At 46.9% G+C, this 16,172-nt stretch overlaps 1 protein-coding gene across 1 annotated transcript in view; it reads right to left on the bottom strand.

Moving 5' to 3' along the window:
- Positions 1-15,603, bottom strand: part of LOC119170173 (uncharacterized) — a 90,383-nt gene extending 74,780 nt beyond the window's left edge. Inside the window, exon 1 of the mRNA XM_075878836.1 lies at positions 14,912-15,603. Within this exon, the coding sequence (XP_075734951.1) occupies positions 14,912-14,980 (69 nt within the window). The 5' untranslated portion in view covers positions 14,981-15,603. The remainder of the gene's footprint in view (positions 1-14,911) is intronic.
- Positions 15,604-16,172: the final 569 nt, after the last annotated feature.

Raw genomic sequence — 16,172 nt, 5'->3', positions numbered from 1 at the left:
TTATCGACAAGTAACTGCTACTTGTACACAACAATGTTTTCGCACACAAGACGAATCGTAGTTCCCACAACACACCGCACGCAATAATCTCATTTCAACGTTTTTTTTTTTTTGACGCATACTTCAGGCAGCAACAAACACTGCACATTTTAGAAGACGTCGCCGCTAACCTTCGCACAGGCCACCATTTTGGTTCACCTCTCCAAGGTAAACAGCCAGACAAGTTTTTCGTCACGCAGTTTACCACACCACACCTCAAAAATCTTTTTTAAACCTTCAGAGTAAGACACAGGTGCACGTGCAGGGCGACCACACGCGCAGTCAGAAGGCGGAAGCGGGGTGACCGGTTTTTGCCAAAAAGGCGGCGAAACGCGCGCGCCGCAGCGCCACCTGAACGAGGTTGGGACGCCTATACCAGTTCCAGTTCAAATGTTGGGACACTCAAAAACACCTTCTACCATCGGCTATACGACGCTATACATTTTACAATGTAAATAAACGTCTGTCCTGTTATCAGCTCCGGCTCCCCTGCTCGACTTTTCCCCGAGGCATGAATGGTTCCCTGTCCTATAATGGGCAGACCCCCGACCACATCAATATGCATACCTTGTCACTGTGACCGACACCGAGTTAAAAATAATTTAGACATGCCCTTAGATTCGCTTTAAGGTGCAAAACGGGGCTTGAAACATAGCAAGCTTAGCTGCCGAGCAAAAGTGCAGCTCTGAGCCTTTGCTGCTCGTCACCATATCGATGGCATGCGTTATACATTATGCGCTTGTTTTTTAAATCTTTTTTTCCGTGATTTCTTCTCGTTTTATGACAAGTACTCCGCAGCAGTGTTGTTCACGTTCTTCAACAACAGAAACGAATGCTCGTTCCTCGTTCATGCACAATTTTGGAATGGTTTCCCGTTACAAGTTTCTCTAATACGATAGGAACTCGTTACAGTTACAATTCAAGAACTGAAACGTATCGTTACATCAACGTTACATTATGGTTTTTGAGTACAACTATAGTGTCGGATAACTATGAAGCGAAATAAAGTGAGTGATTCGAGGGTCGCTTTGAGCCACATATATTACACGAATTTGACATCGCTGACAGCAGGTTATACGCATTCAAATATTCTAAAATAAAAGACATTGGCACCTTTGAAGTCGTTCTTCAAAGGCGCAGTCAGGATAGTGTGCTTCAGATATTCAAATAGAAATCTCCACCCATGCACCCATATAATTATTTTTGTTGTATAGGAAACTGAGTCAAAAGGGACAATAATAAAGCGTTTATCGAGGGCTTATTCAATACTTCCATGGCTATAGAAAATAATGCCCAAGATATACATTTACCACACAGCAAAGTTCCCTGCTTGCAGTGCCAACATATTTCTGTGTATTTCTTTTTGTCTTCCCTATTTCTTTTCTTTCTATTTATCTCTTTTTTTTCACCTTTTCCCTTCTCTCTCCTTCTCCGTCTAACTTTACACTCGTCCTCTCCTCTTAGTCGTCCTCGCTACAATCTGCTCACGCCCTTTCTGCACTATTCTATGATGTTATGCCATGCTCTGCTAGCGTGCATGTCGTGTAGAAACAATTAGCCAATAATTTGCTGAACACCGCATTTAGGATGGTGACTCCACTATGAAATATATGCGGGTAAACAGAAAGTCATCCACAATGCCATTTGCATTGGTAAGGTACTCATCCTGACCGCTGTTGTATGATTAGAAAATGTCGTTAATTGGTATATATTCGCTCTATAGAGACCAATACTGATTCTTCAGTGCTGTGTTTGTCGTGGGCTGCGATACGAGCTGAACTAACTTCAGGTAATTTCCCTTCTCAGCCATTATTGAGTTGCTTCAAAGTGCCTATAATGAATAAATACAATGAAACATTAGATAACCCGGTGATTACGACGCTCGCCTTTAGATCGTGGACGGCTTCGAATCTTGCCTCGCCGAGAATAATTTTGCACCGCGAATATCTTTTTTTATTTTTGTCTGTATCTTTTTCTGTCACTCCTTTTCTTTACTCGTTTTTCCGGCCATCGGGGTTTTTGCATCTCACGCCGGACAAATCGGCCCACGTGTTGTGAAAACGAAGCAAGAAAGGAATAAGATGAGGAAAATGTTTTGGTAGGTTCGTGGTGATAATGTTTTTCTGTGTATACGACAAAACTACAAACTTCAAACGTATAGCAGCCTTGCTGTAAAAAGAAAAAGAAAATCGCCACATCTCCACGAAACGAATGTTGATGAGTGGGCGAAGCAGTGCGATCATTCAGTGTGACCGTGAATCAAGTCAAAGTCAAGTTTATTAAATAGATCAGTTGAGTTACATGGTTAGCGTTATTACAGCAGGAGGTCCCAAAGTTCCAGAGAAACTGACAGGGGGACCTCCTATATATGGCTACATGGATGGGGTAATTACAAAAAATACAGCAATAGTAAACGGACTTGTGAGTAATAATGAATATTCTTGATTAAAAATAAAAATACGATCAATAAACAACATAATGGTAATACTCACTATTTAACAATAACAAGGAAATAGTCAAAAGCAAGTGAAGACAAAAAACAATAATAATGAACTCTACGTGACAGGTCGTGGGATCGAATCCGGGCTGCGGCGGCTGCATTGCCGGTCATTCGCGGCTTTGCCCAATCACGCATGTAAATGAGTGACAAAGCGTTGTGTAGTTATGTACAACGTCCATTGGTTATAAATGTTATGCCGTGTTGAGTTGTGGATTCCGTTTTGCCTTCATTATTATACTGCTTTGTGGTCCACGGAATCTAGAGCCAATAGTTCTTCTATCGAATCTAGCCTGAAGTTGACAAATAAGAGGTCTATGCACGTTCCCGTAGTGGTGGTTGGTTGTTTCCAGTCATGCGATGTGCATAGCGGGGCGTGTCGAGACGTCATACTGGACGAGCCAGTCATTTTCCGTGATGTCAACGTTGGGGTTTGCGACGAAGTGGCGACGAGGATGGGATTGGACAAGAACTGAAGACGGCAATGGCTCTCAGCAAGCTACCGGAATTCGCTCCCGGCAGCGGCAGCTTCGACGTGTTCGTCGAAAGATTCGAGCTCTACACCACAGTCAATGACATTGCCGAGGCCAAGAAACTACAGCTGTTCTTGAGCGCCATCGGAGAAGAAGCCTACGTGACGCTCCGAAGTCTGCTACTACCCAAGACGCCGAGCACGTCGTCATACCCGGAAGTCGTGTCGGCGCTGAAGAAGCACTATTCTCCGAGGCGGTCAGTGGTGAGTGAAAGGTACCATTTCAACCAAAGGAAGCAAGCCTCTCAAGAAACTGTCGCAGAATTTGTGATGCAGCTGAAGAAATTGGCATCATTAAGTGACTTCGGCGCCTTTTTGGAACAAGCGCTTCGTGACCGCCTGATAGCAGGCCTGCACTCCGAAGCCATACGTTGCCAGTTGCTGGTCAATGAGCGACAGCAAGCTCACCAGGGACCGCGTCTGCAACACCGCTACGGCCATGGAGGCGGCAGCGAAAGACGCCGTGGAAATGGTCGCGGAAAACACCGCCGAACAGTCAGCCCGCTGCAGTGACATACATTGGCAGAGCCAATCAGCAGCGTTGCGTCGGAGTTCACAAAGTGGGGCATGCACCGGCCACGGCTCCGGCAACACAAAGACTTCGGTGACACGGACTAAGACTATCTGTCAGCGATGCGGTGGACAACACGCACCTGTAAGTTGTCCTTTTCTGAACAGCAGGTGTTATAAATGTCAAAAGAAGGGCCATGTCGCGAAAATGTGTAAAAGCAGGGTTGTACATCAGCTAGAAGAGCAGCACTCATCAGACACTGAACTGCTAACGCTTTGTCACACCGATAACCGTTCGGGCAACCGTGCCATTGTAATAAATGTAAGACTAAACGGGAAAGAGGTACCCATGGAACTAGACACGGGAGCGGCAGTTTCTATTATGTCCGAAGCAGAGTGCGCGAAGTATTTTCCTGGGGTGAATTTCAGGCATGTCAGACTTGTTACATATAACAGTACACCCGTTGATACCAAAGGCGTCATTGACGTTGAAGTGCAATACCACGAGCAGTGCTTTCATTTGCCGCTAGTAATTGCCAAAGAGACGAAATGTGCAAGAATGCCTACGTTGTTTGGCCGTAACTGGATGAATAAAATCAAAATCCGATGGCATGAAGTTATGCAAGTGAAGGCACTGACAAAAGAAACTCCCTTGACTGACAAATACCGCGAAGTGTTTGAGCCGGGTTACGGAGCGATAAGAGGGTTCAAGGCGAGCATCGTTGTTAAGGAAAACGCGTCACCTGTATTCTGTAAGGCGCGATCAGTGCCGTATGCGCTACGCGAACAAGTCGAGCAGGAATTGGCAAACTTAGAAAAAGCTGGAGTCATTTACCGGGTGCGGCACAGTGCGTGGGCGACACCTCTCGTGATCGTGCCCAAGAAAAATGGCAAGGAGCTTCGGCTATGTGGTGACTACCGTGTCACAGTAAATCCTGCCATTGAGGTAGACCAGTACCCGCTCCCTCTGCCAGAGGATATTTTTGCAACTTTACATGGTGGAACTGTCTTTTCGGTTCTGGACTTGTCCAAGGCGTACTTACAGCTCGAATTGGACGAGCGAGCACAAGAACTGCTCACTGTCAATACCCACCTGGGGCTGTTCAGGTTCCGGCGCTTGCCATACGGCGTAGCCTGTGCACCGGCGGTGTTCCAGGCCGTGATGGATCAGATCCTACACGGCCTCTCAGGAACGGCCTGTTACTTAGATGACGTTGTGATCGCAGGCGCAGATAGAAAGCAATGCCATGACAGGTTGGAGCAGGTGCTCATACGCCTAAGAGAACATGGCATACGGGTCAACACTGAGAAGTGTAAGCTGTTCCAAGAACGAATCAGATACCTGGGTCATGAAGTTGACCAGAATGGGTTGCATCCTACTGCGGATAAAGTAGCTGCCATCAAGCAGGCGCCAAAACCGGACAACGTGACTCAGCTCAAAGCCTTTTTGGGCTTGGTAAATTACTACTAAAAATTTTTGCTACGGTTTTAGAGCCCCTGCATAACTTGTTGCGTCGAGAAGCAGCATGGGATTGGTCACGCCAATGTGATGAGGCATTTAGAAACTAAGGAAATGCTTACTAACGAAAATGTGCTTGAGTTGTATGATGTCCACAAAGAAATACAGCTAACGTGTGACGCCTCCGAGTACGGTTTGGGAGCTGTTTTGTCGCATGTTGTGGGCGGCACAGAGAAGCCAATAGCATTTGCGTCGTGATCACTATCACATGCGGAGCGTAGTTACAGCCAAATAGAGAAAGAAGCTTTGAGCATTTTGTTTGGTCTGAAGCGATTTCATAATTACTTGTATGGTTGAACTTTTAAGGTTCTTACCGACCATCAACCTCTCACCGTGCTCTTGGACCCGAAAAGGAAAGCTAGTGCTGTAGCCACAGCTCGAGTACACCGATGGGCTGTTTTCCTAGCTAACTACAGCTATAAGATTGCACATAAGCCGGGCACGGCAATCAGTAACGCAGATGCTTTATCTAGACTGCCATTGCCCCAGACCTCTGAGCAAAATGAAGACATTTTTTTTTGTCACTCTGGACGAACTACCGCTGACAGCAAAAGATATAGAGCGTGAAACAACGCGCGACAAGCTACTATCAGTAGTGCGCGACTTGATTTGGCACGGCTGGCCGAAAGCTGTCGCTCAAGAACTGCAACCATTCTGGGTGTGACGGTTCGAACTCGCTGTTGATGCTGGTTGCGTTGTTTGGACGAATAGGGTAGGTATTCCAAATTGTTTGCAGAGAGTTGTCATGAATCTGCTGCACGAACAACACATCGGAATCACAAAGATGAAAATGGTTGCAAGGTCAATGGTTTGGTGGCCAGGAATCGATGATGCATTAGAAGAAACCGTGCGAAAATGCAGCGTTTGTCAAAGCGTACAAACAGCAGCACAGCTAGCGCCTTCGAGCCCGTGGAAATTGTGCGAACACCCATGGGAAAGGGTGCATCTTGATTTCGCCGAGAAGGAAGGTAAAATGTTCCTATTAGTAGTTGATGCTTACAGTAAGTGGCTAGAAGTTAAAGTATGTAGCACGACGACTGCTACTATGACAGTGGCATTGGTTCGGTCTTTGTTTGCCGCGCACGGACTTCCTTTAGAAGTAGTAACAGATAACGGGCCGCAAATTCGGGCTGATGAATTCCAAAGCTTTCTAAAAGCGCAAGGTGTAAACGACACGTTCACACCCCCGTACCACCCGTAGTCCAACGGGGCGGTGGATCGGGCGGTACAAACAACTAAGACGGCCTTGTTTAAACAGTTGTTGGAGGACAAAGAAAAAGGCAGTGCAAGAACACTTCAGCACAGAATAGATAACTTTCTGTTGTGCTATCGCACAACGCCGCATACCTTCACTGGAAAGACACCGGCTGAACTGTTTTTGAAAAGACAGTTGCGTACCAGGTTGTCTTTGGTGCGGCCGCATCTGACAAAGGCCATGACCGAGAAAGTAGAAAGGATGAAACAGTCAGCCGATAAGCGCAGAGCGAAGCCGCGATATTTTGGGGTTGGTGACAGTGTGTTGGTTCGTTCCGTGCGAGGAGAATCGGTGAAATGGCTGCCAGGAAAAGTTACGCGAGTGAAGTCTCCAACTACGTATTTGGTTGTTATTGGAAACCAAGTGCGTTTTGTACATGCTGATCATTTACGACATTCTGTGCTCGACGACCGAACCCCACGTCGTGAAATATGCCTATACCACACGCCTCCGAGGTCGCCTCTCCGCCACTGCCTGTGGTGCAACCGGACCCTCAGGTTGAACAAAGGCCGCCGGACCCGGGGTTAACCGATAATAACAATGCAATTCCTCTGAGACGGAGCAACCAGGAAAGGCGGCCTCCTGAGCGTTGGTGTTACGACCGTTTTTGATCTAGTCATGAAGGAAGTGCTGTGTTGTTATCGGTGTTACGGCGCGTGAAAGGCATCGCCCATGAACAGTGTTATTTACGTCACCATGTTATCGTACATGCGCGAGTGGCTGGTGGGCGTATATACTCTGGCTCTGGTTCTGTTGCTGTGGGAATCCTTGCTTTGTGCTGCAAGCATGCAGTGCCGTAAATAAAGGTGTTCTGTAAGGCCTTGGTCTTTCTCTTCCGGCAGATGCGACAGGGTTTAACGTCCCCAAACCACCATGTGATTATGAGAGACGTCGTAATGAAAGGCTCCGGAAATTTCGACCACCTGGGGTTCTTGAACGTGCACCCAAATCTGAGCACACGGGCCTACAACATTTTCGCCTCCACCGGCAATGCAGCCGCCGCAGCCCAGATTCAATCCCACGACCTGCCGGTCAGCAGCCGAGTACGTTAGCCACTAGATCACCGCGGCTGTGCCGTGATGTCAACGTTGAAATCTCCGACACATACGAATGGCTAGATGGATGTATTTTGCTACGTTGCCTCGAGAGAGATTCGGGGCCAATTAAGTACACTGTCGTGATGTAAGATTGGCTCGTTTATGGTATACGTGGAGATTCACCGCATTCGTTGGTAATTTCACGTACATCCCAACGCCACCCGCTGAACGCCACTGCTTTTGCATATATAGATGATGGAGAAGACTCCACCTCCAACCCCGAAATCCGGAGGAAGGGGGTGTTTTACTAATAATGAATAATGAAAATAAATTTTTGACAAGGCATTAAACGAATGCCCCTGCCAACAAAGCAACTTAAGTTTTGGTATAACTTACAGCGTATACCTTCTTCTCGCAGTGGTGCGTCTACAGAATGCAGACAGCTGACAGTAACGGATATGGGTATACTATAGTTTTTCACCCCACTGCTCCCCACAAAGCATACATTAAACAATATAAATTACAATAAAGGAAAAGCTCTTGCAGTGGGATGCCTCTTTCCGTATGAGTTGCTTTTGTGGCCTTTGCCTCGGAAACGGGGATTTCCCGTCGCTGACACGAGAGCCAAATTCGCGCACCTGCAGTGATTTCGATGAGGTGGTGTGCGCGGTAGCCGCGCGGCGGAGTAATACGGGGGCAGGCATGCCGGTCATTGCTTGCGCCTGGAATCCCCAGACGCTTGCTCTTGTTGTGTTTGTTTGTTAATTGTTCCCGAGCACACATAAACAAACCCTTGAAGCGACCACCGACAGCATCTTAGCGATCGACCACTGTGTGCTCTCTCCCAATGTTACTGCGTTATTTCTTTGTGCGCTTTCTTCCAACCTTACTTCTTTTTGTTGCTTTCTTTTCCTTGTATTTTTACAGAGACGTTGTATAGTGAAGAAGCATTTTGTCTGGGGCGTAGCTGCACCAGACACTAAGGGTTGCCTACACTAATATCATCAAACGAGGAGGAGGCACACCTACAGCTTTTGAAGAGGGCGGCCTGCTTCTGCGCGGCACTTTTCAGGGCACTTGGAACACCGGAGAGCTTGTGAAGGCATGAAGGAATTTAACCCCTATACTTACGCACTTAGGTGTCTGAAATTAAGAGCCCTGGTGCTACTGACAGATAATATGATTTTGTCTGAGCTGGCAGTGAAATAGTTTTCACAAAATTGAACGTATTCAGTTTCCTTGAGAGAAAGAGAGAGAGAACTTTTCATTGATAGGCAGAGTATTTAGCCAGCGTGTGTAAATCGCTGACTTACTACTGTGCGTCGGGAAGTGGATGGGGGACTGAAAGACAGAAAAAGAGAGATACAAAAACTACATAAAAAGTAAAAATTAAATAAGAAAGTAAGCATACAGACTGAGTCTCGCTTTTTTCATTGCAATGTAGACATGCCCTTAAGGCCTAATATTTGTGCATATGTGTATTGTGTGTATGCTACAAGACCTGCGTTGTGCATGAGCGGCATTTTGTGAAATGTGTTCTGTATCAAACGGTCATAGCGGGGCACTGTATAAGGAAAGCTATAGCTCGCAGAGAGCAGAGGGTGCAGCAATCTGATTGAAAGCCTCCACATGTTCAGGTAGGCTTACAACTTTAAGACGGTGCTTAGAGCTGGATTGAACCGAGTCTTGTAATCTGTGCTAACTGCATCTACACAAACTGTGTCGAGCCCCACCATCATAAGGACGCTGCAGAGTATTAAAAACTTGCTGAGAACGTAACTATAGCACCGGAAATCCCAATTTGACAGAAAGGGAACACGTATGTTAAGCTTTCGCCGCATAGAAGCCGGCGACGCAGCGAGCCAGGGATCGCTCCTGCGGCCGCTTCAACTGCAGTACCACTTTGTCACCCGGTTTCCTATTTCGCATGTCCCGAGCACTGCTATCGAAACAGGCTGATTGCATTAACCGACCTATCATCAGCCATTCTCGCTATAGCTGTTGAATAACGTTACGCGTAACTTATTTATCAAGCTATATGAGATGCACAGAGCTCGGCGAACAAGATGGCACCAGTTCATCAAGAACCAGCAACAGCTGTCGTCACCTTTCTCTTTCATGCAGAGGGCTGCTGCGGCTGTTCTGTATTAATATCTTCACGAGGGAATGCGCAAAAGCATGACGCAGACGCACCTGTAACTCTAGCGCATAATTGACGCATGCCTGTCATGTACTGTTGCTAAAAGAGGTCACGTGAGTTATTTCCGTTAGCTGAGACTTGTTATTTATTATTTAGGTATTAACATAATTGCACCATGTTAGAAAACTCTGTTTTTTTTCTCGGAGAACTACATTGAGAAATAATTAGGCGAATTGACTGGAACCCCCTCACCTCTCGTCCTGGTAGAGCACTGCTTTGAACGATTGTGCAGTGCTTCTCTGAGGATGTAGAATTGTCTTAGCACACCAGCAAGTTTTAGTGCTGGGGACCTCGAGCCATTATACCTGCCAAGCTGTCGCGTTCTTCAGTTCTACTCCTGCTTTTTTTTTTTTTCTGTTCGTCGACTATCCTCACTGAGAGCATGAAATAACAAAAGACGCTGCTTCGAGGCTCCTCTTGAGACCATTCATTCAGAAGTACCTTCAACTGAACTTAAAGCAGTGTACGGGGGATAATTAGCTTTTCTGCGCAGCAAAGAGCTCGTATAAGCGCGGTACTAGAATCTTGCTCTATAATGGGTGTCTGCGGCAACGGGATATTAAATATTTGTAGAGAGTAGAACGCACTGTGATTGATGAAGGTACAATTAGGCTTTTGTTACACCTATAGACGAAGTGACTATATGCATCCCAATAATAAAAATAATCACAAAAAGACAGTCCTCTGACTCTTCTTCTTTTTTTTTTTGGCTGTACCTATCTATACTCTATTTGGCGAGATCTAGGAGGCGGGGCTCTTCAAAAGAAAGTTGACGTCTATATCCTTTTATAAAGTGTCATACATGTGGCCAGTCTGCACTCCCAAATACAGACAAGAGAGTCGTGTTTCTCTTAGAGATAACTAGAAATTGGGTTGGCGTGATTAGATATGAGAACGATTGTTCGCTAAAATGAGTTCTGTTACTATAATTAATATCAAGAGTGTAGCGCTTGAAGTTCAGTGTTGGCATTTTGGAAGGTGTGATACGTTACTATTTTGCTATATACGTTCGTATAGCAAAATGGAGCTCATTCTTCTCTGATAAACTGTGCTGCAGTTGTCGAGTGTAATAACAAAGAAGCAGCACGGCCATTTGTTGCAGCAATTTAAATGACAATTGATTTTGCTCATCTCTTCAATGCCGACCATAAATTTTGATGACACAAGCGCGCAGCGTATTTGGGTCGTGTATTCCATGTCCGGAAATAGCTAGCGAAAAATTTTGTTGAAGTGTATTTATACTAATAGTGACATGGATGCAGTTGTTTACAAGTTTTCGAAGTTGTTTAGTTTGTTTTGTACAGAATCGTTAATTCAGAAATAAATCGCTAATTTTTCTAACCATTGCAGTATGAAGCCTTAATTGTTTTGTTTTTTTTTTGCTTTTTGAGATGTGTGCTTTTTTATTTATTCAAGTACACCACATGTTCCAATTTCGAACATTATTTGAGGGGGGGGGGGTCATACATAATATTTCAAACATCACAGATCGTGAGTTAGTGAATACAGGAACAGGTGAGTTGTACAAAGTGAATGCTAAATACAAATCTTTAAGTACACTGAACATATTAGTAGTATTGAGTGAGAAGGCGACAGACGAAATTGGCAATAAAACACTTCATTCGGTTATACGAATTAAACAAGAGCGAGCGTCCTTCGCACAAGCTGAAAGTCGAGGATATGCGAGAAAAAATACAAACATAAAAAAAGTTATGAAAGAATAACATGTAGTTCTTTTTTTTAACGTTTCAGGTTCACGTGCACTAACAGTTTTATCTGAAAGATTGTTCCAGTATTCTATGGCACGAGGTAGCGCCGATGAATTAAAATCCTTTGTTTGACTGAACAGGCATTCCAACCTTCAGCGATTGTAAAGATGACGAGATATACGATGCGCGTGGGTAAGTGGCATGTAGATGGGTGTTGACTGCAGATTACCTTATGAAGAAGACTGGTAAGTTCCTACGCGACTCCAAAGATTGAAGTGATATCATCGATTCGATATCAAACACGCTTGATGCGCTCTTGTAATCGCCGACGACGAAGCGAGCTGCACGTTTTTGTATAGATTCGAGTGAATGAATATATGCTTGGAGAGGACACCATACAGACGCCGGAAATTCCAGCTGTGGATGGACAAATGATAAGGATACTTGTATTTGTACGCTGCTGATTTAAAGTCTCTGGCACTCTTTTGTTACCTATTCTCTATCCTTGGGTATAGGCAGTGTATGACGCAAAAAATTGTCTTTAATGGTTATTGTTATCATTATTATTGGTTGATTGCCATACATAAATAAGCACGTACACAGAGGAAAGAAGGAGAGAGCAGGTTGACAACTGTCACCTAGAGGGGTGCATCACCTGCCTATGCTTTCGCAATGAGGGAATAGACAGAGTAGAAAAAGAAGAAAAAAGGAAAGTAAACAAATAATACGGACAGGAACAAAACAAATGGTAACGTCGAAAAATATGGTTGATCCCTCTGTAATGGGAATTGGTATGACACGAAAGTATAACGTGCCCTTACTGAAGTAACTGCATGTTTATATATACTGATACAGGCCAGCTTGCACAATGCATATTGATAACGTGTACGCACCCGACGTTGACGTTTAATAGTACATCCCCATTCCGTCGTTTAACGACCATGATTAACGATTAAACAAATCATGGTGGTGGCTGTAGGTGTCAGCGGCGAGAGCATAATCAGAGAAAGAGGTGTAATAGCCAGAAGGACGTCACATGTTGGACGCATTGCAGGGCTTGAGCTAAGGGCGCCATCCCGCGGCATGTTAAAAAGCGAGATTGAACACCACGGCCAGACCAGAACGAAACGCTGGGCACGTCGCATGGCCCAGCCCGGCAGCGATTTTTCTCGGTGTGAGCGTGGAACGCGGTATTACAGGCTGGCTATAGGTATAGGCGCACATCATGCCGATATCAGGGGCGAAGCTCCTTATAGTGGCACCCGTTTATCCCTCGTAGCCTTTGTAGTGTGTAACAACTATAGCGTTTTGACCTCCAAGGTGGTGCCAGTGAGAGATTTCTTCTGTGCGTTGTTGAACAATAAAAGATAGTGCTCAATGTACATGCCAATGGCTGCTAATGGAGAATGAGAGACAGGAGCATTCGGCTTTTAGTTAACGCGCACGCTGCGATCCCCATTAGCAGCCATTGGCACATATACATTGAGCACTATCTGACAAAAAAGGGTTGCTACGTTATACTAGCTGCGTGTAACCTCCTTAGTTTTAGAAAGGTTTAGCGAGCGTTGAGCCGCAGTGCCATCAATACAATGAACTACTATATAGTGCCATGAACTCGAGGTGGTTAAAGGTGGGAAGTAGATACGAAGCGCAAGCCGTAAAAAGTAAAAGCCAAATTCTCCTGTCTCTCATTTCCCATTAGCAGCCATTGGCATGTACATTTAGCACTATCTGACAGGAAAAGGTTGCTATACGTTATACTCGCTGGGCGTAACCTCCTTGGTTTTAGAAAGGTTTAGCGAGCGTTTAGTCCTTGGAATGTCCGCTGGATGGCGGTGCTTCTATATGGGGAACATATGACGAAAAGATGCGAGATGGTGATACTTGGAGTGTTGAATCGATGGACGAACGGACACACAGACAGATGCATGGATGGACGCATGAACGGACGCACGAACGCATGGGCGGATGGACGCATGGACGGTCACACAGACGGACGCATTGACGGACGAATGTTTCACCCGACTCCGTGGATATTTTGCCATTTTGTTTTACAGCAATAGCCTTTCTTGGGATACTCGATGTGTTTAGCGAAAATGTTTAACGATTTCGAGTACTTCGTACTCAACTATGGGAGAGCACTGAGCCGTCCCGCTAAAAACCCCACCTCTGTAGACGATAGGGTCGAATGTGTTTAGAGAAATTTATTCTCACAGACAGTGAACATCAATTACCATCCAACAAACATTGCGACAGAATACAGCATCCACACGGGGGGGGGGGGGGGGTAGAAAAAGGGGGTAACGATTTAGAGCACAGGGTACTCTACTATGGGAGAGCTAAAAGCCGTCCCAGACGCAGAACTTTCAGACAGTGTGCCTGTCTTTGACACGATTCAGCCACCCGGCCAACACTTAACCCGACTTGCTAAACGCCCAGCCATCTTGAACTGGTGGCTGCCTTCATACTTTTGAACATTGTTGATGAAAAAGCAAATAATACGCACTTCTCACGCGCAACATCAATACGTAAGCACTGGGTGATGAGTTCTTTTATTGAAAAATACAATATAAGTAATTCCAAAGACGTTTGTGTTTCTTTAGCTGAGCTGAAAATGTGACGCTATGCATGAACAAGACCGCCGGTAGAAGACTATCGTCTTTCGCCTACATTTGCAGCGAAGCACGAGGATACGCGGTCTTTTTTTTTTGGGGGGGGGGGGGGGGGACTGACGCTATGAGCAAGGCCGACACTTGGGATGAAGCACGCCACCTCACGTTGTGTTATGACGTTGAAAAAAATTGCACTCTTGTGGAAAATGTGCCGAATCGCACGGAGGCCTAGCCACACGCGTAGCAGTTGCTTATCGCGGAGTGCGCCGAAATGATGAATTACTTCGCCGCTGATCAAGAGGGTGACAACACCCCGATGATTAAGAGCACTGTGAAAGAAAGGCGTGAGATATAAAAGGCACGTTTGTAAAGCCGCTGGAGTCCAAAGTCGTGGCGCAGCGGATAGCGTGCTCCGCATCTCGCTGCCGACAGATAGGTCGGCGGTTCGATGCCCTTTGAAAGACCTTTTTTTTCTTTTACATTTAACCGCGTACATTCTTACAACGTCATTTCCGTGATAAAATGCATCCCTGAAGTCTTAGTGAATCTCGACATGAAGCACTTTCGTGTTAAAATTCCTAAAAACGTAAGGTCAAATTGGTTTCGTTCACTAAAGTTAGCAGTGCTCGATGGGTCAGGTCGTCCTTCAGCACCGCAACCTCCTGGACAGAAGTAATCTTTAAACCCCGTATTCAGAAATGCTCCTTGACTTAAAATTGACTTGCCACCACTTTCAATGCTGCGCGTTTGAAACGTGTTTGTGCAGTAAAAGGCGGTGGCAAGTCAAGTTCAAGTTAAGGAGGGTTCCTGAATACGGGGGTAAGGGTCACTCAGTAGCCATGGCACAGAGGGATCAAGCACGTAATTACTAAATGTCGTTCGCTTGTAAAAAGGTACAGCCTCGTCTTAGTCGCCTACGTTTCACAATCTCCATACTTTTGCTAACGCAAAGATTGTGTCCTGAAGTAGCAAATTGCAGGAGAAGACCTTGAGGCACTTACCCTTGGAAGCACAGGCGTCACGAAGTTATTCATTCCTGGTGGAAGCGGAAATCCACAGCGGTCCAGCATGGCTAGTGGACTTTCTTAGCAAAGGACACGCACGGTCCGTCACGTTGACTCCACAGGCCAACCAGTTTCCGTAGCACGAAACAGCGCCACCTGTACCGCAAGCTGACGTAACGCTTCTTCGCAAGGTGTTGTTCGGCAGTGGCAACTGCCACTTTCGGCGCGCGAAAACGACTTCAGCCCGAATGACACGGTTCGAAAGGCACGCGATCACAGCAGTCTTCAGTCACTAGGAACAATGGTGACGGCGGTGGGGTTTACACCCGACGCACACCTCTGCAACGCTGGTGTCCAGGTGTAGGCGTTCCAGTCACATCAGGAGGCGCAGGGAGAGGAGGTTAACGTGGTCGACATAACATCCGCAGCACGTGCTCGAGGACAATTCGCCGCTGTCGTCGCGTGTCATTGGTGCCCGTGAACGCGCCGCGATAATCCCTCCGTGGCGGCAGCACCGGACGGCGTTCCGGCCCTTGGCCGACGTATCGGCGGCGTCCCGCGCTAGCACGGCCGACGTTGCGCGTGCTCGGTTGCTCTTTCTCGTCGAACAGCGGGAGGGGGGAAAGTGTCGGTGGACGCCGACGCGACGCTGCTGGCTTTGGAGAGGCAGCAACCGCCGCGGCAGTCGGTGCTGCTGGAGGGGCGAGGAGCGCGTGCACTGGGCGCGGTCCGGCAACACACCAGCCGCGAGGCGTCTTGTTGCAGCAGCGCGGCTTCTTTGGCAGCCAATGGGAGCGCCAGTATGGGCGTGTACTCTTCTATCAGGCCGATCCGGCCATCCCCCCTTGCTATACCCCCTCCCTGAATGCGCGTGCGATCCTGATTTCCTTCTCGGCGCGGGGGGGGGGGGGGGCGAGGGCAGCGCGAACCACCGCCATTACTGCACTACCTGCCGCTGCCGGCACGGCCGCGATGACCGCCTACTTGGGGCCCTGCACTTCTTGCCACCGCAACCTGCACATCCTCCGGGCGACCGCGTCGCGTCACCCCGACCGACGTGCTACATGGGTTTTGTCTGGCGCGGCATCATTCGCGGCAGGTGCCTTTACGTTCGGCTCTGCTGCACTGCACTGCGCTTCGGGTAAAGCGGGCTTCGCGGCAATCCTTTGCGCGTGTAGGCTAAGGAAACTATACACACCCAATCGGGCATGAGTTTCCATGTCCTACTCTCTCACGTACGAACTGACAAGTTTTCGTC

Source organism: Rhipicephalus microplus, chromosome 2 (genome assembly GCF_043290135.1).
Source record: "Rhipicephalus microplus isolate Deutch F79 chromosome 2, USDA_Rmic, whole genome shotgun sequence".
In the NCBI taxonomy this organism is placed as follows: domain Eukaryota; kingdom Metazoa; phylum Arthropoda; class Arachnida; order Ixodida; family Ixodidae; genus Rhipicephalus; species Rhipicephalus microplus.
Note: the sequence above shows the minus strand (reverse complement) of the source record. Positions and strands in the feature narration are given on the sequence as shown.